Raw genomic sequence first — 27,217 nt, 5'->3', positions numbered from 1 at the left:
ATAGCCCAAAAAGGCTTCATACAACTTTTTTTTCACGTTATGCAGTAGTACGCCTCAAGACTTTTGACGTGTAGGTGGAATTCCCCTTTAAATGACGGTGCCAACTCAGTTTTAGCGCCAATCGGCAATCCCTGGCTACCTTACATATAAATGATCCCAATGAGTGAGTATAGGGATTAAATATATAGGTTCAATTTGGGGAAAAGAGAGCACTGGTAGCGATTGGTGGAGTTGATATTGGAATTGGTATTGGGAGAGGAAAAAGTTGGATTGATGCATCACTAATATCAACATTCTGTTTGGTGTGTGTGTGTGTGTGTGTGTGTTTTGCTTTCAAATTACCTGGAAGGAATTGAGGATGGTAAAACTGTAGCTGGCAACTTTATACATGGGACTGCTAGTCTTCAATAGGAGCAGAGCGAAGCCAATTATCCATGTTACTCCAAAAACAGGCGTTAGAAAGACCAACACTTTGATGATGCTCTTGGCTGTCTCCTTGTCGTCTGCTTTGCTGCCCTCAGGGGCCGAGGACTTCACTAGAGTAAGAATAACGACCACCATGGAAAAGATATTTGTCAAAATAACGGTTCCTATGGGGAGGAGGAAAGCATGAATGGAACCCTCCAAGAGTCTTTCATAAACTAGCCAGCACGTTTTCTTATTATAGTATTCCTTCTCGGTGTATTTAGAATACACATAGCTGGATCCCACTATTAAGATTGGGCAAATGTAGCCTACGATGCTGGAGAAGAACATGAAGACTCTTTTCCTCAGCGGGCTGAAGACGAAGATGAGCTGGTGGACGAGCATGACGCTCATGCACAGCATCCAGCTGAACATGGCCAAGTAAAACAGGTGTTTGCATACCGTCAAAGTCAGGCACCAGGTGTCCCCGAGACTCTCAGGGGAGGTGGAGGCCAAGAAACTGCAGTTAGCGAGCAAGAGAAACACGGCAATGTTCACTATGGCTGTGTGACGGAAATGCGAAAGGTTGCTCTTGACCACGGCCGACCACACTAGATACTCAATGATGAGGAAGATCAGCAACGAGCAGACGGAAATACCCAGGCCCACATTGGTAATGATATCTAGGACTTTATCAGGTACGTCACCCTTGGACATGAGGACAGAGAATGAAGTCAGGTGGTTGCATTCACAGACTGTGCGGTTTCCATCGCTAGTTTGGGCAGTGCATCCCACATTTGACCATTCCCTCTTTAAGCTGTCCCAGAATACGCAGAAAGGTTTAGTGGGTACCAGCTGCTCCTGGGGAAACTGCATTTTAATTTTCATAATTTCTAAATAAGGATCGTGGCGGTCCTCCAGCGTCGTCGATACTAAGAGGCTGGTACGCTCCTTTGTGACGTAATTATTTTTTAGTTTATCCATTAGATTTTTCACGGCAACGGTTTTCATTACTCCAGTGGACTTGTTCAGATTCACGTCGATGCCAAACACGGACACGTTACAGTCGCGACTTGTGCAGAATTTGAGCTGTAAATTTTGAGTGTCGAGATCGTTGCTCTTGTTGAACTTGATATTCTGTACTAGTTCCTCCACGGAGTGAAGGTAATTTGATGACATCTGCTCAACAATAGATCTGTTGACCCCACCCCAGGTCTTGTTCAACATATTGCTTGCTGCGTTCACAAAATCCTGAAACAGAAGAATACAAAATAATCAGTGCTAAGGCACATTTTATCTTGGGATGTCCTGAGCCGATCCTAAGGATAGGTATCCAGTCGCAATTTAATGGACCAGTATCGGCTAAAATAAAGCTGACCGAAATCCAATCCTTTCTTTACTATGATGTGTTTTGTCCACCTCAGCCTGCAAGTGTTGCAGCTGCTCTCCTTTACCGACTAAATTAGAGAAAATGTGTTTGGGAAATCATATCGTCGCTACTTAACGTTTTATGAATCACAACTTCCCAATTAAACTTCCTTTCTTTCACGTCATATAATTTAAGCTTATAAACTTTATAGTTTGGAATCAGGACCTTAAGTTTTTGTATCTAGTTGCTTGTGTAATAAGGTTGTGCAAATTTTAGTAGGCTACATGTATTATTTCCATGTGTCAGATATATATTTAATCAACATTTAAAGGTCCATTTTCAGGTTCATTCTTGTATTTTGTGTTTCTACTAGAACATGTTTACATGCTGTAATGTTAAAAAAAAAAAAAATTTTCCTCATACTGTCTGTCTGAATATACCTGTATTTACCCTCTATCTGAAACGCTCCGTTTTAGTGCATTTCAATGGAATTGCAACAGAATTGCATTGCCTGGCAACAGTTTGGGTCCATGTTTACCTCCTGTCAGCTGATGTCATTAACATACACTGCAACCAGGAATAAACTGGGACACATTTAGAATTTTTAAGTTTAAAATGGTGTAATGGTCTAAATATTGTATATTTGTGACATCACAAATGGACAGAAATCCTAACGGCTTTTTTCAAACGCATAATTTCTGAACACGGGCTGTATGTATTTCTCTGTATATTGAGCGCTGCAATACTTTCACAGTATTTATAAAGCACTTAAACCTGCTTTATAATATAAAAGACATGAAAATCTTGCTTTTTACAATATGGGACCTTTTTTTTTTTTTTAAAGTTATTTTTTTGGGGGCATTTTTCCATTTTTATGACAGGACAGTGGATAGAGTCTTGAAAGGGGGGAGAGAGAGAGTGGATGCGGAAAGGGCCACAGGCCGGATTCGAACCCGGGCCGCCGCGGTCAGGACCAAGCCTTAATACATGGACGCCCGCTCTACCAACTGAGCTAACCCAGGCGCCCACAATATGGGACCTTTAAGTAATATAGCAGATCGGACTCTATATCATCAGATACTCAAAATTAAGGGACTCGGATTGGGATCTGGTCCAAAAACAAAACATTGGGACATCCCTCATTTGGTCATTTGGTTAAAGTCTTGTGTCTCAAAAGTGCGATCTAACATGACCTTGTTTAAAAACCTAATGACAATGTAGAGAATATTTCATTGTATTTTGGAGGCGTTTCAATGGCCCAAGCAACTGAGCCAAAATAGTTTTGCCCCAAAAGCAGCCCAAATCCAGTACATTTAGTTGCCAGACTCATGCCATGGCTGAGAATCACCTCCAGGATGGTAGATTTCTGAAAAGCTAGCTTAATTGGACTGAAGCTAGCTCGAGCTAAAAAGATTAATAATTGAAAAAAAAAAATCACCCATTCTCAAGACAAATCTTGCAGCCTTATATGGGCCAGAGGCTGAAGTTTTATCCTCCAGTGTAGGGCTGTCCCTAATACCATTTTCTGGGCTTCGAAGCTTCGGTAAGAAATATTCGAAGGTATTCGAAGCTTTGGGACAGTGCTGCTGCCGCACTACTGCGCACACACTCACACACACCCCTACACATAACAAACAGCGACATCCGTCTGAGAATGACTAATAATAATGTTGAATATTAATAATGAATAATGTTGTGGGATTATTATTTCACTGGGTATTTTGGGATTTATACATTATTGCATACTTACATATATATATATATACATATATATAAAACAAAGCATTTGAATACTGATTTGAAGTTCAATTACCACGGCAACGGACGAAGCTTCGAAGCATCCGGGTCAGCCCTACTCTAGTCCCAAAAAAAAACCCCTAGACACAAACAGGACCGACAAACAGCCAAAGTTGGATCGACTCAACTGACTACCTGTAGAGGGACTGGAGGATCTTCTCAGCCCATAGTAGAGCAATATGTGAAAATTATGCACAGCTTTAGATGACACATTTAAAACACTTAAAGTAAAACTGCACATTTTGACCAAAAAGTACTTGTGCGATTACTTCTGAAGCTTTTAACCAGATCTTGTGGCCTTGTCATGATGAGGGTTTAGTTGTTATGACATGACCCAAGTATAGAAATTCAGCTATGTGGCAACAGGTGGTCGTATATAGTGTGTGTGTTCTATCTTCTGGGTGTACCAGCAGAGATGTGGAATGGTTTGTTGTAAGTGCTGACTCCTTGTGACTTGTGAAAAACACTTGCTAGACATTCTACTTACCATCCTCCTCCATCCAAATTCCATACTGAGGTCATGTGATAACAACAAAACCATCTCCATGACAACTTAAACAGCTGAGGAGGGCTACGAAATATGGTTAAAAGCTTCGGGAAAAAAAAAAAAGTAGCCTACATGGCCTTTCCAAGGTCATGCATGAACCTTCAAACTCAAAACTCCACATGTATTACAGAAAAAGTAATAATAATCAACAAGGGCTTACAGGAAGGACGTCGTCTTGCAAGTCAATAAATTCCGATGCACTGGCCATCACATCAAGAACACTGATGGCAGCGTTAATGTCGGCAATAGAATAATCGTCATCAGAAAAAGAATCGGATGTAGAGCTGTTCTTAAGCCCTGCAAATATATCCAGGGCCACCGCCTGGGTAGCCCCTAGTCCCTTACGGAAGTTCTAGAAACAAAAAAAAAACAGTATCTCAATGTAAAAATGTACAAAAGCACACAAAATACATCCTCACGCAAAATGTTGATGGGGTCTGGGGATGGGGAACAGCTGTGACCTTGAAATTATAAGGTTCCATCTGCGATTTGAGAGGTTTTAAGATACTGAGGTTCAACGTTTTCACATTCCAGACAGCAAAACTGATATACAGTTAAAATAACAGGCATACTAAATGAAGTGAAAAAATACGACCTTCTAATTCAGATAACTCATTTTCCTCTTGGAATTATAAGGTTCTATCTTCTAAGGCTTTACACAAAGCAATGATTTTGTTGGAAAATGAAGACAGTTTAATCATATTTGCAAGCTAACTGTCTAGCATGGTACCTGATGGTAAGAATCTCGCTATTCACCAAGTTCAAACAAGATTACTCCAAACGTGGTTGGCTTTTCTATTAGTGGCATGTGTTTGATGAAGCCATGCATTTTGAGTAATATTTAATGATATATTAAGCTAATTTAACCCCAGTCTCAGAGCAGTGAGGTGACATGGTAAAGAGACAAATTTCAATTGATTATCTTTCCGAGCACCGTGGTCTGCAGGTACAACGTTACAGGGCCTAGAGAATGACTTTTCTCTTGTCAAATTTTAGGGCCATTAATGCATAAAAGTAAAAAAAACGTACTTGAAATGGTGAAACTTCTTATATTGCCAGATGGATAGGTCATTTTTGACAAAAAACATCAGATAGAACTTTATCATTTTAAGGTCATGAGCTGAAATGCTGCACTCACTTCTGCAGCATTCAAAACTTTCTTCAACTCTTCATCAACGCAGTTGGGAAACACCGACTGCCAGGTAGTGCCATCACAGGTGCGTGACTTATAGCCAACCCTGCCCTCTGGACATGTTGTATTAATCACTGTGTCTCCAGCTGGGGTTTTTGGCCAACATTGTCCATTTACATCTTCCTCAATGCAAAATGTTTTACCCTCTTGGAGAAAAATATAGGGAATCATTAGTTGATGCAAGACACATTGCAAATAAATGTAACTATAAACAAAGTAATACAGTATTCTGAGAATGTGAGAATATATCCGTTCTCACTCCCAACTTGTCAAATACCACCGCTTGGTCAGTGCCCCAAGGCATCAGATAACAACGTACAGAGGCACCCTTTAGAGACTGTATGCGACGCACCAAGCTTTCAACTAACTCCAATGCAAACCCACCCCGTGCGTTATTCAACGGTCGGAGCAAGTGACGTAGTATAAAGAGCATAACGGCGCGTCCACACCACCTGCGCCTGACAGCTGCTTGGCTGGACGGCTGCGTGATTCACGCGTCAGGTGTTCCCAACAGCTGCGTTTCTGCTGCTGCTGCCAGCCCTTTCTTTCTACATAGAGTTTGCCTTTCATAATGGCCAGTTCATTTCATTATAAATATAATTTATATTTATTTAAGACAGAAAAAGGTGAAGAAACGTGTGGTAATTTGTAAATAATAGTAATAATCCACCATTCAAACCCAGTACAATATTCATTCATGGAGCTCTCCAAGTCACTGCATGTTCTACAACACTGTCCTGCACATATTTCAGAATAAAAGTCTAATGTTAACAAATGATGGAATTCGGTCCACAGAAAAAAAATACTCTTGAGGGCTTTTATTTTGAAATGAAAGCAGGAAGTGTTTACTTTTTTCATGTCCGTGACATATTCTACAGATATAGACATCGAAAGTGTAGTAATCTTGCTGGTATGATGTTAATATACACACAAACGATCACTTTCACTGTCTGTTGCTGCTGTGAACCGCACTGCTCGCGTTAAAAATAGGCGAGACCTCCAATCTCTAGAAGAGACGCAGCTGACACGCAGACAAGTTTATTTTGAAAGGACACTATGCATGTAACAAGCGTATATTGTCACACAGCCCCTGTCACGTCCAAAACTAATGCTAGAGGGGTATCTTATGCGTCGGTATCCGAAGCCGAGCGGCACTGACCAAGCGGTGGTATTTGACGAGTTGGGAGTGTAGAGAATGTGTTGCATTATACCATAGACTGAGTTGATAATAAAGCAGATTAAACAGAATTAAAATTCTTTACATCATTTTTTTTTTTTTAAAGAATCAGTTACCATAAATTACTGGGATATCCACTCTTTCACTTTGTACTTGGTCCTTAGTGTTCTTAAAAGTGACAGTAACATATTGTGCCTTGCTGGATTCCGTACAACTGACATCAACGTTGAAAGCATAGACCAGGTTATCTCCATCAGCTGTAAAGAAAGATTAGTTTCAGGGTTAGGTTTGTGGTTGTGGAAATTCATTCATTTTGCAGAACTATTTTGAATTTAAATTTGCGTTGATGTTAACAATTAAAGCAGCAGTACGCAGTATATTTTTGGCATCATTTGGCAAAAATTCCATAATAACCCTTCAGCATATTGTAATTCAAGTGTTCTGAGAGAAAACTAGACTTCTGCATCTCCTCATAGCTCTGTTTTCAGGCTTTAGAAAATCTAGTCGGTGACGGGAGACTTTGATCAATCACAGGCTATTTCAGAGAGAGAGAGCGTTCCAATTGGCTGTGCTGTGGTCATGTGACTGGAACTTGGCGTTCCTTTAACAGATTCCACAATGGCGGCAACGTCAGAAACTTTCTCATTTTACAGCTAAACCGTGCACTACAAGATGATTCTGAAAACATTTGAGGAGAGAAATAAGCATTAACGTAACAAAATATTGATTTATATTTGATCAGCGCTGCCTAGTTTGACCGTTTGGTCGGAGTTCGCGAGTTCGCGAGACAGAAGACCTCAGATCAGCTCTGACTGCTTGTTTTCCTCCGGTCTGTGAAATCTTGCAGATGCCGTTAGGAGCACCGGAGGACACAGAGGCACATGATTTTTTTCAGGTTACCTGTTTCATGTACTACTGTCAGGATGTCAGGATATAGTGACCGTTATATAAAAATAACTTTTTTTAATCATATTTGCTCCAATCTGCCTATTTCAGCTTTAAAGTAGCGTTTTATGCTGCAGCTAACTAACGGAAGGAAAGAGAGAGGACAGATTTGAGAAATACTGTAGGTTTGTCTTACATATGTAGTCAGTTGTTGTATTTTTCCCTGTACCACTGTAGCTCCACCAAACTTCAAAGGTCTCTGTGCTGTTTGAGATGGTGGCAGTGACTTTTATACGAACACTGCTATCCCCTCCCGAACAGTCTGCAGTAAGAGGATTGGTCTTCATGACGATCACATCGGGCAGGAGAGCCACATTCAATTCTGCCTTGGCTGTGTGCCTGACTGACCGATGAGTGAACCCACACTCGTATGAGCCTGTAGGAAACATGTAGGCAAATTCACACTAGCAAATTTATCTTGGAATCAAACAATTACATTAAACAGACGTATCAAAAGTAAAAGTAGTGGTTCTACAGAAAAAAATTGTCCTCTGTAACTGATATAGTATTATGTATGACATTATAAGAATGTTATCACTGATGCATCAGTCTGTAAGCAGCACTTTACTGTTGTAGCTAGTTGTAGCTAGTTTTAACTAGCCTGTTTTATCAACAGTTCAGTGGTTCCCAACCTAAAGGGGTCACAAGATAAATCTTAGGGGTTGTGAAGTGACTATATGGGGTAGGAAAGAGGAAGAAGAAGGAAAAAGACCCTGGAAGAGCACACATGTAGAACTGAGGAACATAGGACCCTGGGAACACGGGGACCCTTTGTCATGTTCCCATTATGTGCCATATAAATCTGGGGAACATAGGACCCTGGGGATATAGGACCCTGGGAACACAGGACCCTTTGTCTTGTTCTCATTATGTGCCATATAAATTTAGGGAACATAGGACCCTGGAAGCATATGTTTCTTTGTCATGTTCCCAATATGTGCCATATAAATTTAGGGAACATAGGACCCTGAAAGCATAGGGCACTTCGTCATGTTCCCATTATGTGCCATATAAATCTAGGGATTTAGGACCCTGGGAGCAAAGGACCTTTGTCATGTTCCTATTATCTGCCATATCAATCTGGGGAACATTGGACTCTGGGAACATAGGGCCATTTGTCATGTTCCCATTATGTGCCATATTTATCTTGGGAACATTGGACTCTGGAAACATAGGGCCCTTTGTCATGTTCACATTATGTGCCATATAAATCTGGGGATTTAGGACCCTGGGAGCAAAGGACCTTTGTCATGTTCCCATTATTTGCCATATAAATCTGGGGAACGTAGGATCCTGGGAACATAGGGCACTTCGTCATGTTCCCATTATGAGCCATATAAATCTGGGGAACATTGGACTCTGGGAACATAGGGCCATTTGTCATGTTCCCATTATCTGCCATATAAATCTAGGGAACATCGGACCCAGGGATTATAGGATCCTGGGACCATAGGGCCCTTTGTCATGTTCCCAATATGTGCCATACAAATCTGGGGAACATAGGATCCTGGGAACATAGGGCCCTTTGTCATGTTCCCATAATGTGCCATATACATTTAGGGAACATAGGACCCTGGAAGCATGGGTTCCTTTGTCATGTTCCCATTATGTGCCATATAAATCTGGGGAACATAGGATGCTGGGACCTTGGGGCTCTTTGTCAGGTTCCCTTTATGTACCATAAATCTGGGAAACATAGGACCCTAGGAACCTCGGACCCTGTTAACATAAGGCCCTTTGTTATGTTCCAATATGTGCCGCATAAATCTGGGAAACATAGGACCCTGGGAACTTAGGACCCTGAGAACATAAGGCCTTGGGACCATAGGGCCCTGGGAACTTAGGACCCTGGGACCATATGACCCTTTGTCATGTTCCTAATACTGTATGTGACCCTATAAATCTGGGGAACATATGGTGGGAATGTAGGAATGACCCCGCTCTTGCACTCAGTGTTGTGTTTGTTAGCAGCGAAGAAAGGAGAGGGGTCTAGCTAGTGTTAGCTGTCTCTCTTTCATGGGTGGAGGTGTGGTGATGGCTAATGTGCTTACCATACACATTCCACACATTACTCAGTGATGATACATGGAGTGACGTAGGGAGTACTCATTTCACAGCTGGGTCTAAACAACATCCTAAATTTTTAGTGCCGCCCACAGAGATATTGCACCAATCACATTACTAGCACAGTAACTGGCAGTCAGAAACCAAACAAGTAAACAGGTCAACACAAACTGAGCTTTTTACTCGCCTGACCAGATGCCTGTCACCTCCTGGAGTGTAACTTCAACACAAGACTTCTCTGAGACCTCTGTAGAACAGTCGTAGCCCAGTTTCACCACACTGCCGTTGTTGAGCTCAAAGCGTTCATACTTCCTACTCATGTTCCATCCAGCACTGTCTGTCGCCTCCTCAAATGTGCATTTCAGTACTGGATCAGACTTATAGCACACTGTAGTGTTTGGGGACTCAATGGTGACCATTCCTGTGTGAAGGAGGCAATATAAATACACAGCAATACAGTTATTATGATTGGGCTAAGTAGGAGGTTCTGCCTTTCAATGTCAGTCCATTGGTTTGTGAGTCCCGACAGTCATCGGTCTATCCAAGGCTTTGGTGCGGAGCAAGATACCTCAACGTTCTGGTTCAGTCTCCATGATGCATACCTGCACGTCTCAGTGGAGGATTTTTTAATGATTTAAATGTTTGGTGACTACATTGTCTTATGATAATTGATCTTAAAAACTGAAAAAAGGATGTATTTAAAAAAAATCTGCTGTAAATATCCCCCTATGGTTGCCAGAGGATGAATACGGTTGTAACAAGCTCTGGCCTTTACCACATCTCCACCAGGAAGAGGATGAACTCTTTCCAGTTTGTCAAATTTGCACAGAATATTATCTCTTAATTTACTATTCAGATTTCCATGAGTACATTCATGCTCCCAGGTGGATAAACATAATGGCCTTACATTTTTATTACCCCAACCTTAGCCCAAATGTTGGAGAACTCCAAAATCATCAATCCATGTTTGTTCATCCAACACTTTTGCACTATATTGGGGGATGTAATGAACATCCCAGCTTCTAGAGACCACTTTAGACTTTTAGTGCTGTTTACAGGCCAATGGCAGAAAAGATGTGCAAATACTCTGACACAATCCCAAGAACTGGAGAGATGACACAACCTAGTTTCACGGGAAAGGCGTATAAATACCACAACACAATTTGTTTGTACGTCATTTGTACGCCACGCAAACATCTGCAGATAGGTTTAGGCAAGAAAACCACTAAGTTAGGTTAAGGGAAAATGGTCATGGTTGGGCTGAAAATAAGTAAACCAAGTAAAACATGTATGGAGACAACTACGGAAAACACGTCACTAACGTCAAAAAAAAAAATGTGACAAACGTCACATGACAAATGCCACTGACGTAACTTACAAGACAAAACACCGATAAACAACAGTCTCGAACACGGGTCTCCGGGTTAAAAGTCGATGTTCAATGTTTGTTGGGCCCATCCACCCCACCTCACCTCACCTCACCTCACCTCACCTCACCACCCACCCGACATAAGTGTATTTTCTTGATTTTTATACTACGTCACTAAGTCTTACCGTAACATTTATACAAGGATGCGTTGACATTGCAGTCAGTACAAGATGGTTTATAAAAGACACGCAGAAATCAAGAAAGGCGTACTTATTAATGCTAAACGCCTTGCACATTATCGTGGAATTTATATGCCTTTTTGTGCCAACAAAACAAAAAGGCCGTAAGAAGAAGAAGAAGAACTAGATAGTTAAATAGATAGATAGATAGACAGACAGACAGATAGATAGATAGACATATAGACAGATAGATAGATATAGGCCTATATTACTACTGTTATTGGTACTGTTAAATAAAGTTAAACAAAGTAAATATGATTTCTAGAGCGTCAGTACTGGCATTACAGGAAAATGTAATAGCATTTAAGCAGTATGTAAACCATTCAGAAGCTGAACTCGCGCAATATCATCCATGTTTATTAGTCTTAATTGGGATCAATGGACCAATAGTATTGTTTTAGCCCACACATTTACTAATCCAATAATTATAATGACTATAAAACATATAATAATCTAAATTTGATTATATGATACTTATGCTTTTTTAATGTTCCTCAAATGTATAACTTATGTTTCCTTGCAATGGACGAACAATTTGTGGACTGTTAAAACAAGATGTTTAATTGTTTTCTGGGAAAGAGTGCTCTTGACCACAAAAATAAGAAAAAAATAATGAATCCCAGAAATCGATGGGTACTAACAAAAAATAGAGAAAATTTGTTCGCTTCCTGCATGAGGCCCAATACTAGAATTAATACAATTCAATAATTGTATTCATATAAAAAAACAGATAGATTCCTGGATTTTAAGAAAAAATAACATAAACCAAAGATAATGAGTCCTAATTCTGATGCATCTTGGCCACATTATAAGTGCAAAACACAAAATACACAGCAGATATTAGTCTATTGAGAGCATGCACTACAACAGCTAAGAAATAGTTACAGAGTCAACATGATCTAAATTAATGACAATAAACAGCAACACTTTTGTACTGACCTGAAGTGTCGACCCAAAGTACAGCTCCGAGACTGGTTTGCAGATTTTCCACAATGACTTGAAGTCTGAAAGTGTCAAATTTGATGCTGACAGCTACCTCAAAGTCGGTAACTTTGTTGTCTAGCCTTGAAGATTTGGAAAAAAACAAAGAAAGTTCATCGGTTAGTCAGAAAATATCTGTTTGTATGTTGAATTAACACATTGTTTTACTATCACACTACCATTTAATTTGATTAAAAACAATGCAACAAATTTGCACACTTTCCTAATGTATATGTTATGTTATCCTATGTTTATATTACATACGTTAGTTGTAGTAGTTAGGTGTATTTATAGTGTATTCTAATATAGTCTTTATATTGTGTATTCTATAGATATTCTATAGATATACAGTATATCTCCAGTGTTGATATGTATATTTACTGTTCCTGTGCAATGCCTGGATAACCTGCTGCTGTAACACAATCATTTTCCAATTTGGGATCAATAAAGTACATCCATCCATCCATCCATCCATCCATCCATCTATCAAAATGCTTGCAACCAAGGTGTGTCCGCTGACAAATCTACCTTTCTGATGATATGTTTAAATAATATGCAGTAGCCAATGCTCATTTTTAAGGTGTTTGTGCAAATTTTCACCTTGCTTTATTCGCGCAAATATGACTGCTGGAATATTTTTGACAGCTAATGTACCAACTCTACAAACGTTAGCTGTAGCAGCTTGTTAGCAACATATGCACTGACCAGTGTGTGCGTGTGTATTCAATTAGAACAGGGGTCAGCAACCTTTACTATCAAAAGAGCCATTTCAGGCAAAAAAAAAGAGAATAAAATCTGTCTGGAGCCGCAAAACATTTGATCATTGTGATGAAGGTAACACAGTTTATAGTCTAAGTATATAGTATATAAGTCTAATGCAGTGAGGGCCAAAGAGACAAAGTACTACAGAGTATTAGGGCCACATTGAGGGAAAACAAATCAGAGATTTCCAGAATAAAGTCATATTACGAGAAAAAAGTAGTAACATTACGAGAATAAAGTCATGACTTTACAAGAAAAAAAGAAAATAACATCAAATTAGAAACGTATGACTTTATTCTCATAATATTACGAGTTTTTTTTCTCTTGTAAACTACGAGAAAAAAAGTCATATTATGAGAATAAAGTCATAGCTTTACGAGAAAAAAAAGTCGGAATATTACGAAAATAAAATCATAACTTTACGAGAAATAAAGTCGGAATATTACGAAAATAAAATCATAACTTTACGAGAAATAAAGTCGGAATATTGCGAAAATAAAGTCATAACTTTACGAGAAAAAAAAGTTGTAATATTACGAAAATAAAATCATAACTTTTCGAGAAATAAAGTCGGAATATTGCAAAAATAAAGTCATAACTTTACGAGAAAAAAAAGTTGTAATATTACGTGAATAAAGTCATAGCTTTACGAGAAAAAGTCGGAATATTACGAAAATAAAATCATAACTTTACGAGAAATAAGGTCTTAATATTACAGAAATAAAGTAATAACTTTTCAAGAAAAAAGTTGTAATATTACGTGAATAAAGTCATAACTTTACGAGAAATAAAGTCGTAATATTACGTGAATAAAGTCATAACTTTACGAGAAATAAAGTCGTAATATTACGAGAATAAAGTCATAACTTTTCAAGAAAAAAAGTTGTAATATTACGAGAATAAAGTCATAACTTTACGAGAAATAAAGTCGGAATATTACGTGAATAAAGTCATAACTTTACGAGAAATAAAGTCGTAATATTACGAGAATAAAGTCATAACTTTACGAGAAATAAAGTCGTAATAATACGTGAATAAAGTCATAACTTTATGAGAACAAAAGAAAATAACACGTAAAATTACTAATTTATTCTCATAATATTACAACCTTTTTTCTCGTAAACCTTCGACTTTATTCTCGTAATATTAAGACTTTTTTTTTCTTAATATTATGACTTTATTCTCGAAATCTCAGATAATTTTTTTTCCTCAATGTGGCCCTAATACTCCGTCGTACCATCGTACCATAGCCCTACAACAATGATAAATAAAAATGAAAATGTAAACAAGAAACAGCTATTATAGTTATTCATTTCCATTTTTATAAATTTACAGGGAGCCACTGGAAAGGAGCTGAAGAGACGCATGTGGCTCCGGAGCCGCAGGTTGCTGACCCCTGAATTAGAATAATGGAGTAAGGAGTAAATACTTCCATTAAACAGAGACAAACACACCATCTTTGCCTGAACTGAGCCTCTCAAAAGCAGTACATCCCTATATATATATACAGTATGTACTGCCCCCCCAAAAAACTCTACCTATCAAACTCTTGAGGTCACGCTGGCCGTCCGCGGTGAGAAAGAAAAAAGCGGTAGATGACAGGATGACAGACAACGTAGTGTGACGTTATATATACATATTATATATATATATATATATATAATATAATATATATAATAAGCCGACGACCTCACGGTACCGCCAGCTGTGAGCTGTGATCTGTTTTTAAAGTCACGCACCTTGGGCGGAGGTCTGTGCTCTCCGAGTGCCATTCTAGTTAAAGGTGCCATCGCATCATTCATTTCAGGTCTTCATAGATACAAAAATAAATGACACGTAAAAGTCTTTGCAAAGTACAATACCTGTGACCGGTTACATTCAGGTACTCAAAGGCATTCAGTTTTCCAAATTCAGTCTCAAGCTTTGAAAAGAAAGAACATTAAATAATTGACATGATACTTATGTATTACAGTGTCAAACATCTCCAACAATGTATAAGCATACATTTGTGATGAGAGTGAGATGTACCTGGGTAGTTTGGACAGAACTCCACATGCCTGTATTCATTATAACTGATCCATTGATGCGAACTGTGTCAATTGCAAATATTATCATTAGTTTCAGTTTCAGATATCAACAAGCATATTTGTACATATGGAAAAAGTACAGAATGTGAATAAAATCTAACAACACAGACAGTAGTATGCATGAATACTTTCAGATTGCAGTGACCCTTATTCCAAACAAATGTGTTAATTATGTCACATCAATTTACAAAATAAATAAATCATCGAAAAAACAAAAAACATCATAGAAAATACTAGTGCAAATACTTCAAAATGTACTGCTGTAATTGCTAAATTGATTAAAAATATGTGCATTTATCATGGGTTTTTGGATATCTTGTAACTAAAGGTAATAATACACGTCTATTTAAATAAATAAAAACTTTAATTCAATTTAAAAAAAAGAAAACTATACTACAAATACTACAAAAAATGAGGAACATTTTTCACCCATCAGGACTTTTACCTTTGACTTTGGCAACGCAGAGTGGAACGATGTCTGACACATTTTGTGTGCAAGTCATTTCACGGCAACAGCTGTGATTGTAGCACACTGTGTTGCTCCAAACATACCCGGGATAGCATTTGCAACTGGTTTGATCTCCAATAATCTGGCACTCTAGAAAGAAAAGCACAGCCGTCAATTCCTTAAAGTCCCTGAAAACTTGGTTTCAAAAATCTTTCTTCATCACATTAAATATAAGAGAGAGAATATCAGAACAGTCAAGAATTCAAATCTACTTTATAAGGACTGTGTGAGTCTGGTTTAACCACATTTGATAGACAGATACCTGCCAGAGCAAGCCCACAGCCCAGTTTGATTCTTATGTTACTTAACTCTGATTGGAGCAGAGAAATAGAGCCTAGAATCCAGGCAGTATGCCAGACACGGTCATCAGGATAAGATAGCATGCGTTCATTCAACACATATTCACTCCCAACTTGTCGAATACTGGCACACAGGGTATGTCTCTTGCGTTACTTTTGGACTAATCAGGGACGGTGTGTCCATATACGCTTGTTACATGCATATTGTTCTTTCAAAATAAACTTCCGTTTTCACAGGAAGTTAGGTTTAGGCAACACAACCACTTATGCCCTGTTCAGACTACACGATATCAGCCCGATTATAGCCCGACACGGCCGAGGAAAAGTCTAGCCTGTCAGAATTGTTCGTCTTGACACGCCTAGTGTGACATCAACGACGTGTGTTCCTTTGCGTTGACCAATCAGGTGCTCTCTCCAGAGCACAGTCGCAGTAAGGTCACTTGGTAATAAACAAACATGGCGAAAAGGAGGAGGGATGCCGAGTTTGCTGCTCTCAGGTGGGACAACGAAACTGACAACCCATACCGTCCTCTCTGTGCCCCCCAGGAGCGCATCCACAACCCTTTTTTCTTTCTTTTCTTTTTCTTTTCGCCACACAAGACCGCCAGCATCACACACAACGCTTCCATGATCGTGGAATACAACGTGCCATGATCGGTCGTGGTCATACGTGTAGTCTTGCCAGTCACCCGACCAAGACACTGAAAGAGTTTATGGCGCTGTGATCGTCAGATCTGACATGGTGACCATCGTCAAAGACAAAACTATCGTGTAGTCTGATCCCGGCATAAGGTAGGGTTAGGAAACGGTCGTGGTTGATGTTAACTTCGCTGACTAGCGACTCACGAGACTGACGATACCGACGAGTCACGTGACGATTGACGTGACAAAATAAAGCAAAGTTACTTTTAGTTTCATATGGGACACCAACACCGATCTCCTGGCTGAAGGTCTACTTTTTGTTTGACCCATTCACCACCCGTCCCCACCGCCCGCCCGCCCTTGGCGGATTCTCACGCTATTAATACTATGTCACGCCCCCACTCATTTACCTGCAAAAGTACAGGGGAGTGCAGGAGACATATTTCAGGATCCTGAAAAGAAACTGGAATAACTCTGAGCATCGAGTAAGTGCTAGTGATGCGTGGGTCGACCCAGAACCCCGGGTGGATTCGAGTGAGCGTACTAGAAAATATCATGGGTTTGGGCGGGTGACAAATTGACAAAGCGACTTTCAAGTAAGTTATGAATAAATTACAGATCCATTGCGTGCAATAGTCCACCTTCTCTTGCTTGTTGTAGCTGGCAGTTTGCGGATCGGGTTGTGTTCGGGTGGCTGATTAACACATATTTTTGAGGGTCAGGCAGGTCTTTGCTTGACTTGTACAGCACTGAGTTTGTCACTGTACTTATTTTCTATTTGATATAAATAAAGTTTTCTTTCTACTGCAAGCACAGCCTAGTTTTATCAAAAGACCAGTGGTGAAATACTTATTCAAGTAAAAGTACGGAAGGAGTATCAGCAAAATGTACTTAAAGTATCAAAAGTAGAAATACTCAGTATGTGGAACAGCTCCTTTCAGTGTTAATACATTACTAGAGGATACATGTAAGAGCAGTTTAATGTTGTAGTTAAATATGGAGCCAATTTACGATACTTACGGTACTACTACTGCATCATATCATATAAGCATATCATGTGTTTTTAAGTAAATGTACTTGGTTACAGTCCATCACTGACACAATGTATTAAATATACGCTCAGTGGGCTACTTTATTTATCAACGATAGGCACAATAAAACAATACACAGCGCGATATAATACAGTGGCATGTAAACGTTTATTGATAAGGAAGCGAGATAAATGTTATTTTCGACTATGGGTCCTGGCGATGGAGATGGGTCCCAGTTTTTTTAGCAACTGGTGGTTAAAAACAGACATAGAGCCCAATAGTTTCCAACAATACAGTAACTGTGCAGTGTGTGCTGAACTGTATTGCGTGCCACCTACCTCCATCCATTTCCCACTCACTGAATTAAAGGTCCCATATTATGCTAATTTTCAGGATCATACTTATATTTTGTGTTTCTACTAGAACATGTTTACATGCTGTAATGTTCAAAAAAGCCTTTGTTTTCCTCATACTGTCGGCCTGAATATGCCTGCATTTATCCTCTGACTTAAACGCTCTGTTTCATTACGACGGAATTGCGACAAAATTGCGACAAAATTGCGACAGAATTGCGTTGCTAGGCAATAGTCCATGTGTACTTCCTGTCAGCTGATGACATTCACATACACTGCAACCAGGAATGAACTGGGACACATTTAGAATGTTTACGTTTAAATCTGTGTAAAGGGTCTAAATATTGTATATTTGTGACATCACAAATGGACAGAAATTCTGACAGCTTGTTTCAAATGCAGATTTTCTGAATACGGGCTGTGTGTATCTCCCTGTGGATTGAGTGTTTCGATACTTTCACAGTTTTTACATTATATAGGACTTGAGCCTGCTTTATAATAAAACAACATGAAAATCTCACTTTTTTACAATATGGGACCTTTAAAGAAGAGCTGTTTAAAATAATAACCAAAGAAAGAAGAGAGTGCTTCAGCACCATACCTGCTACCAGTTCACTGAAGGAGATGGTCACTGGGTGGGCAATGCCATCCTTATCGATCACTGTGAGGTTAGTCGTCGTGTTGAAAACTGACATGACGGTCTCGGCCTGCAGCGTGACATTACCTTCCACCATCAGCTCAGCAATGTAGACATCTTCAACAGCAACATGAGACAATGAAAAGGGATTTAATGCATACAAGAGCACCTTGACCGAAGTTGTTGAGAGTGGAGAGAACCACTATAAACTCAGCCTACAGCTACGATACACTTAACCACATGATACATCTCAGTGTTAAATTTTGAAATGACATGAACGCATGGTTTAAATATAAATTCGTAATTTCTTGAGCATTCATTGATGCTCAACAATAAAAACAAAAATGTGAGAGATTAGAGATTCAGACATTGCAAGAAATGAAAAGTTGAAGCACTGCTGGAAACATAAGCAGAGGACAAAGTTATTCATACTGTATGGCCAAAGGGGCCGCCATAACAGGCTAATAACCAAATAAGACTGGAAAATAAATCAAATTCACCACAAAATAAAGAAAACAACCACGAAGGTGGTCAACCTTATGCGCCTCTGTGTCACTAAAATCACAAAATTGTATTTGCGCGTGTACTCTTGACATTTCACATTGGCTACATATATACACATAACATACATGTAAAAAAATAGTGCGTAATCTGTACATGGAAAGTTTTTCTACTGATCCTATATGATAAATTGTTAACATGCTGTGGTTACGCATGACTACGTCATCTAAATTTAATTTCAGTGCATCCAGTGAAAAGGCCTAGACCCGGGGTCTGCAACCTGCGGCTCCGGAGCCACATGCGTCTCTTTAGCTCCTCTCCAGTGGCTCCCTGTGGATTTTTTAAAATGGAAATGAATAGCTGTTTCTTGTTTACATTTTAATTTTAATTTATCATTGTTGTAGGTCTATGGTACGACGGTATGACGGAGTATTAGGGCCACATTGAGGAAAAAAAATAAATCTGAGATTACGAGAATAAAGTCATAATATTAAGAAAAAAAAAGTCTTAATATTACGAGAATAAAGTCGAAGGTTTACGAGAAAGAAGGTTGTAATATTATGAGAATAAAGTCATAATATTATAAATTAGTAATTTTACGTGTTATTTTCTTTTGTTCTCATAAAGTTATTTCTTTATTCACGTATTATTACGACTTTATTTCTCGTAAAGTTATGACTTTATTCTTGTAATATTACGACTTTATTTCTCGTAAAGTTATGACTTTATTCTTGTAATATTACGACTTTATTTCTCGTAAAGTTATGACTTTATTCACGTAATATTACGACTTTATGTCTCGTAAAGTTATGACTTTATTCTCGTAATATTACGACTTTATTTCTCGTAAAGTTATGACTTTATTCACATAATATTACGACTTTATTTCTCGTAAAGTTATGACTTTATTCTCGTAATATTACAACTTTTTTTCTTGAAAAGTTATTACTTTATTTCTGTAATATTAAGACCTTATTTCTCGTAAAGTTATGATTTTATTTTTGTAATATTCCGACTTTTTTTTCTCGTAAAGCTATGACTTTATTCACGCAATATTACAACTTTTTTTTCTCGTAAAGTTATGACTTTATTTTCTCAACATTCCGACTTTATTTCTCGTAAAGTTATGATTTTATTTTCGTAATATTACAACTTTTTTTTCTCGTAAAGCTATGACTTTATTCACGCAATATTACAACTTTTTTTTCTCGTAAAGTTATGACTTTATTTTCTCAACATTCCGACTTTATTTCTCGTAAAGTTATGACTTTATTTTCTCAACATTCCGACTTTATTTCTCGTAAAGTTATGACTTTATTTTCGCAATATTACGACTTTATTTCTCGTAAAGTTATGATTTTATTTTCGTAATATTCCGACTTTTTTTTCTCGTAAAGTTATGACTTTATTCTCGTAATATTACGACTTTTTTCTCGTAAAGTTATGACTTTATTTTCGTAATATTACGACTTTTTTTCTCATAAAGTTATGACTTTATTTTCGCAATATTACGACTTAATTTCTCGTAAAGTTATGATTTTATTTTCGTAATATTACCACTTTTTTTTCTCGTAAAGCTATGACTTAATTCTCGTAATATTACGACTTTATTTCTCGTAAAGTTATGACTTTATTCACGTAATATTACGACTTTATTTCTCGTAAAGTTATGACTTTATTCTTGTAATATTACAACTTTTTTTTCCGAAAAGTTCTGACTATATTCTCGTAATATTACGACTTTATTTCTCGTAAAGTTCTGACTTTATTCACGTAATATTACGATTTTTATTCTTGTAAAGTTATTACTTCATTTCTGTAATATTAAGACCTTATTTCTCGTAAAGTTATGACTTTATTCACGTAATATTACAACTTTTTTTTCTCGTAAAGTTATGACTTTATTTTCGCAATATTCCGACTTTATTTCTCGTAAAGTTATGATTTTATTTTCGTAATATTACGACTTTTTTTCTCGTAAAGCTATGACTTTATTCTCGTAATATTATGACTTTTTTTCTCGTAAAGTTATGACTTTATTCTCGTAATATTATGACTTTATTCCTCATAAAGTTATGACTTTATTGATGTAATATTAAGATTTTTTTTCTCGGTGCTTCTCTCTCTTACCTCTCTACATTTCCCTTGGCATTGTGTTCACCATTGTACACCACTTTGTTAAAAAAAAAAATTTATTGAAGAGGAAAAATAAAGCGCTTGGTCTCTAACAGGACGGTAAGTTTAGAGTTTATTCAAATGTCCGTGTTTGTACCATCGTCTTTGGTCTCCTAACTGTCCACAAACTATTGCCTTTTTTCCCTTTTCACTGGCCCAGTTCCCCAAAATTAAGATTGTTTGCCACTCTTTCCTTGAGACCCTTTTTTTAGCTTTTACAAAACGATCATTTAGGACTCTCCGGCTCTCTTGCCCCTCAAAGGTCAGCACTATCAAGATGCTGGTGAGACCAGGCCCTTCAATACTGGCCAAATTTGGGGAAGTTTTAGGTATCTTACTGAAACGTCTTACAGTATATGACAACGTAGCCAAGCGACTCACCTGTGGCAAGGACCTGCAATGGCAAGAACAGGCAAACAACAAAATTAGTCTTTCTGTCATGGGTGTTATTCAGTCTTGTGTCAATTAGAATTGTATTTTTAATATTTATTATATACATGCAACACTCTTAAGTGCATTGAAATAGAATATTAGAATATAAAAATAAAATGTAAGTGAAAATTGATGTCCTATCAAAAAATATACACATTAGACTGAGAAGCATCTTTACCTGATAGAGGATGTACACAGCTCCTGTCAGAAACAGAAACACCCTGGAACACATTGTTACTCTGGTGTAAAAAAAAAAAAGAAAAAGGTAAACTAACATTAGAACATTAGCAGCAATTAAGGAACAAGGTGACAGAAAATGCATAAACTCACAAATGCACATATATACAGTATATACATGCCTCTATAAACAGGCATCTTCTAAACTCATGAAAGATTTTCAGGACTTTGCAAGTCTTTCGCATGTCGCACAATGTTCTTGAGTTAACTGATAATTAATGAGTTTTAAGCTAGAACAAGTCTTTAATCAGCATGTGTATGATTTTTAGACTAACTATATCAACAATTGGTCTGTATACCTTTTAGAAACACTTTGGCCTAGAAGGAGATATCTCTACAACTACTTGCCAGATTATCACAAATTCATTTATATTCAGGGTCCCTCAGAAGATGATCCCTAATCATTTGGGTGAATCTTTCGTTTTAGACCAAATGTTTCCCTTGACCAACAAATTGTACACAAATCAACTTGCCGAGAGTTTGCAGGGATGCATGCCCAAAAGAAAAGCCCACATTTCTGGTGGGAAGGAGAAACGCACCTACTTTTAAACATTATGAAAGACTTGGATATCAACAGGTTTTTGGATGTAAAAAATATCACAATGCTGACCCTTTCAAGAAGGTGGTTGCAGCAATGTAAGAGGGTGGCTGTGTAACGCACGATCGAACACCAATAGGGCAAAACCCAGAATATTTTGTGCATGTAAATGTAGTCACTGTTGCTATCTCCATTTTCGACAGTGATCTTGTTTTCTTATGTGTTGGGTGCTTGTGCCAGCTGAGACAGTCTATATTTTCCATCATGATCAGTTGGGAAATACCAACACATTCTCCCTCCTAACTCATCAAATATCGCCGCTTGACGGCGGGGACAGTGTGTCAATATACGCTTGTTACATGCATAGTGTCCTTTCAAAATAAACTTCACAGGAAGTTAGGTTTAGGCAACACAACCATTTAGTTAAGGTTAGGAAATGGTCGTGGTTGACGATAACTTAACCGACTAGCAACTCACGTGACTCACGGGGCTGACGAGACCGACGAGTCACGTGATGATGACATGACAAAATAATTCAAATAAAACATAAATAACTCGACGTTACTTTTAGTTTCAGACGGGACACTAACAACGGTCTCCTGGTTAAAAGTTTATTGACCCATCCACCACCCCTCATGCCCACATGAACGAACAGTCACGCTATTAATACTACGTCACTTGCGACCGTCAAATAACGCTGCGGGGTGGGTTTACATTGTAGTTAGTTGAAAGCCCGGTTCATCACAAACTGACGTGAAATGGTGCCTCCATGCATTGTTTTTTACGATGCTGAGGGCCACTGCCCAATCTTTGCCAAATTACCCCCAAAAATTGCCTAATCAGTCAATCAATTATTTCACAAGTTGGGAGTGAGACTGGGTTGGGAATACATATAATACTCATAGTTCAAACTCTTCAATTATAATGTCTGTGAATACACCTGTAACAGTGCAATGTTAAAAAGTACGAACAGTGCCTTTAAAAAGCCATGATAATAAACAACTTAACTTGAAAAACTTTGCTATTCACACAGTACTGTACTAATCTTTCAAACATGCACTTTTATCTGACTTGTGCTTTAGCTGTTCAAACATCAGCCAGTCTATATTTGACTATGAGTCTGACAGTGGCGCAGCTACACTTTTATAACACCAAAAACTTCCATGACACTCTTATCAGCAGCTATCTGTTTATCCTTCCGCAGAACGGGAAGCTCCTATTCTAGCTTGCCAAAACTTGTTTGCATCAATTTGAATTTGGGTTATTAATACAAACAATGAGTTGGTGTTCTTTTTTTCTGGTCCTTGTAACAGTGCACTGTTCACATCAGTGGCGGTATATACCCAGTGTGGTCAGATGGCTGTTGATGTGGTACAGGTCATGCCCACCTAATTTCCTTATTGGGTTAGGCATGGCTTCCTTTTAACCATTATTTAGCCTAACAATGGGCCACATACTTGCACGCTGACAATGTGCATACATACAGTAACCACCTACATACACACAAATGCATACATTAACAATCCTATAAGAGTTGGACACAATAACAGGAACAACTCAATGTCATAACCATTATAATTATTATAACATTCCCAAATGATAATGGAAACCGATTACGGTTACAGTGATAAAGATCTTATATGAATCAAAAAGCTTGGGAAATAATCATTCTAACTAACACTCTAAATCTATTTTTTGTTTTACTTTATCTACCCATAATACTTTGCCTCACGTTAACCCATCTGCCTCCGGCTGGCTCTACCTGAGGCTGGTGCTGCATGCACATTTAAATCATGACAGGACCAAGAAAGTAATTTTCTGTCAATGAAAAACGTAATGGTAACATTGAAACGGTCAATAAAATTCAGTAAAAAAGTGAAGCTGTCCGTTTCATTACTTTATAATCATGTAATAAATACAAAAAAATGTCAATTAGATGGTAATCTGTGTGAGAAATAGCCTAAAGAAAAATAAAAAAAAATGGTTAGTTTAATCATCTGCATAAAGTTATATCAATTTGACACAGCAGACGTGATCACTATAAGAGGTATCCACTGTGTTGTTATTATATGTTCTTATTTTTTAAGCTTACAATGTCCAGAATGTACTATGTTTTTTAAATTTTCTTTTGAATTGCACATTGACCATAAACACAATTTTAACAAAAACTAAACATTGTAAGCGTCACAAACTTCACAAAACTAGAGGTCAAATATCAGAATTTTTAGTATTTCTGTAGAAATCCGCACTGCATTCATCATTCAACATATTACCTCAAGATTTGGAAATCGTTTTTTTCAGAGAGATAGAAAGAGCCATTTCCCCAATTAAAGTAAAAGTAAATCACCCATACACTTACTCGGATTCTTCGGCAGCAGTCACTTATTCATGTAAGTCGAGAAATGTCCATGCAGTCCAACTTGATGATATTAAAAAAAAATGTTCTTTGGCCTGTGAAAAAGTACACTTCTTGTTAACAAAATACAGGTTCCTTATTATTCATATTAAGAATAGCATGTACATTTTTTGTACTGAATGGTAAAGCATTTCATTTTGACGTCTGGTGGTTTCTGTTGCAATAACAAGGAGAGCTCTCAGGTTTAAACAAGACATCCCAATTGTATGGTGCTATTTATACCTTCGTATTAGGAAATAATAGGCCTACTGTCTGTAAGAAAGTGCTACGTGGTAAGATCTAGCCTCTGTAAAGATCTCATCTTTCTCCCAAAGATAAAAATATAATAATAAAAAGCTCTTACCTTGGCTTTACACTTGGCATCGCACAGAAAGCAGATGATTAACCTGCTGCATTTAGCAAACAGAAATCTGACTGTGCTCCATATCTATCGGGCACACATCAGAACTAGAGTCAAAGTAAGTGAGCAGATCTGTCAGAAAGACGGGGTTAAGCTGGACAGGGTGTATGTGTACGTTTGTGTGTGTGTGTGTGTGTGTTTGGGGGTGGTTGTTACGGGACACACTTATGTCATGACTTTGTGTTGGAAGACCATTTGCATTGATGGCATGTCTCCATGCCAGCTGGACTGGTCAGCATACACACAGAGCCTATCAGCTTTCCATGGATATTTGTTTATCAAATCAAGCATTCTCCTTCAGGAGGTCACAGAGCAGCTGCTCCGTCTCATGAAACCAGATGAGTTTGTGCTCTCTTTGAGTCCTCATAAGTCCTCTTTTAACTAAAAATGTTTCCAATCCAGCGAACACCACCATCACCGACAAATAGCCAATCACATGCCACAACCAGATCAGACTTATGAGCAGTGGTGGAAAGCAACTACCTACTCAAGTACTGTACTTACAAAAACAATTGCTATTATGTAGCGGGAGAGGGGTGGTATTCCGAGAAAAAAAAACTCTACGATTAAGGTCATAAATTTAGGAGAAAAAAACTTGGATATTCACTGAGATTAAAGTCACAAATTCACGAGAAGTGTTTTTTTCTGGGGTCAGGGAACCACATACCCTAACCCTAACCCAAGGGTCAGCAACCTTTAATATCAAAAGAGCCATGTTAGGCAAAAAAATAAAATGAAAATCTGTCTGGAGCCGCAAAACATTTGATCATTGTGATGAAGGTAACACAGTTTATAGTCTAAGTATAAAGTATATAAGTCTAATGCAGTGAGGGCCAAAGAGCAAATGTACGACAGAGTATTAGGGCCACATTGAGGGAAAAAACATCTGAGATTTCCAGAATAAAGTCATAATATTAGGAGAATAACGTCATAACTTTAGGATAAAAAAAAGTCGTAATATTACAAGAATAAAGTCATAACTTTAGGATAAAAAAAGTTTTAATATTACGAGAATAAAGTCATAACTTTTGGATAAAAAAAGTCGTAATATTACGAGAATAAAGTCATAACTTTACGAGAACATTTTTTGAAAGATTACGAGAATAAAGTCATAAGTTTACGAGAAAAAAAATCGTAATATTATGAGAATAAAGTCATAACTTTACGAGCAAAAAATTTGTAAGATTACGAGAATAAAGTCCTAACTTTACGAGAAAATAAATCGTAATATTACGAGAATAAAGTCATAACCTTTCGAGAAAAAAAGAAAATAACACGTAAAATTACTACTTTATAATATTATGACTTTATTCTCATAAAATTATGACTTTTTTCACATAAGCGTCTGACTTTATTCTCATAATATTACGACTTGTTTTCTCCTAATATTATGACTTTGTTATCTAAATCTCAGATTTATTTTTTTTCCTCAATGTGGCCCTAATACTCCGTCGTACCGTCGTACCATAGACCTACAACAACGATAAATAAAAATGAAAATGTAAACAAAAAACAGTTATTCATTCCCATTTTTATAAATCCACAGGGAGCCACTGGAGAGGAGCTGAAGAGCTGCATGTGGCTCCGGAGCCGCAGGTTGCTGACCCCTTCCCTAACCCTTTGCAAGGTTGGATCAACCTCATCAGACTACATGCCCCCGCTTGCCGTATTATGTCTGCCGTGGATGATCTTATCAAATTATACTTTGCAATTGGATTTAGCAATAAGGAAATACCATAGACTGTATATAAGAAGCGGACGTAATCACCGTGACGTCACCCGTTGGTTCGTGGACTGCCGTTTTGAAGCCTCGAGTTCGTCATTTTGGCTGACGCCATCTTGGCTTTTTGCAACCAGAAGTGACACGAGAGAGTAGAGCTAAATACAACCGAATGCTGAATAAGACATTTTGAGGCGACCAGAATGTCATAATTAACTTTCATGAACTGAAAACACACTGTGAAAGGGTTAAAGTTAAGACGAAAACACGGACAACGCCGTGGTAGCGACCTGCTGCGCCCTAAAGCATCCCCTGCTTTATGGTCTATCTGACTCTAAATGACCATAATTTAATAAATGAACATCATGCTGTATTGAAAAAGACTTGAAACTAG

General features: G+C 37.9%; 1 protein-coding gene across 1 annotated transcript in view; it reads right to left on the bottom strand.

Moving 5' to 3' along the window:
• Window positions 1–25,748, bottom strand: part of adgrf3b (adhesion G protein-coupled receptor F3b) — a 28,516-nt gene extending 2,768 nt beyond the window's left edge. Inside the window, exons 1-15 of the mRNA XM_037751479.1 lie at window positions 25,047–25,748; window positions 24,647–24,738; window positions 21,691–21,751; window positions 21,462–21,474; window positions 18,369–18,521; window positions 15,380–15,532; window positions 14,876–14,937; window positions 14,710–14,768; window positions 12,044–12,168; window positions 9,684–9,917; window positions 7,569–7,808; window positions 6,604–6,744; window positions 5,257–5,456; window positions 4,279–4,470; window positions 343–1,656 (exon numbers count right to left, since the gene is read on the bottom strand). Coding sequence (XP_037607407.1) covers window positions 343–1,656; window positions 4,279–4,470; window positions 5,257–5,456; window positions 6,604–6,744; window positions 7,569–7,808; window positions 9,684–9,917; window positions 12,044–12,168; window positions 14,710–14,768; window positions 14,876–14,937; window positions 15,380–15,532; window positions 18,369–18,521; window positions 21,462–21,474; window positions 21,691–21,744 — 2,940 coding nt within the window. The 5' untranslated portion in view covers window positions 21,745–21,751; window positions 24,647–24,738; window positions 25,047–25,748. The remainder of the gene's footprint in view (window positions 1–342; window positions 1,657–4,278; window positions 4,471–5,256; window positions 5,457–6,603; window positions 6,745–7,568; window positions 7,809–9,683; window positions 9,918–12,043; window positions 12,169–14,709; window positions 14,769–14,875; window positions 14,938–15,379; window positions 15,533–18,368; window positions 18,522–21,461; window positions 21,475–21,690; window positions 21,752–24,646; window positions 24,739–25,046) is intronic.
• Window positions 25,749–27,217: the final 1,469 nt, after the last annotated feature.

The sequence above is a fragment of the Sebastes umbrosus genome, chromosome 18 (assembly GCF_015220745.1).
Source record: "Sebastes umbrosus isolate fSebUmb1 chromosome 18, fSebUmb1.pri, whole genome shotgun sequence".
NCBI lineage: Eukaryota > Metazoa > Chordata > Actinopteri > Perciformes > Sebastidae > Sebastes > Sebastes umbrosus.
Note: the sequence above shows the minus strand (reverse complement) of the source record. Positions and strands in the feature narration are given on the sequence as shown.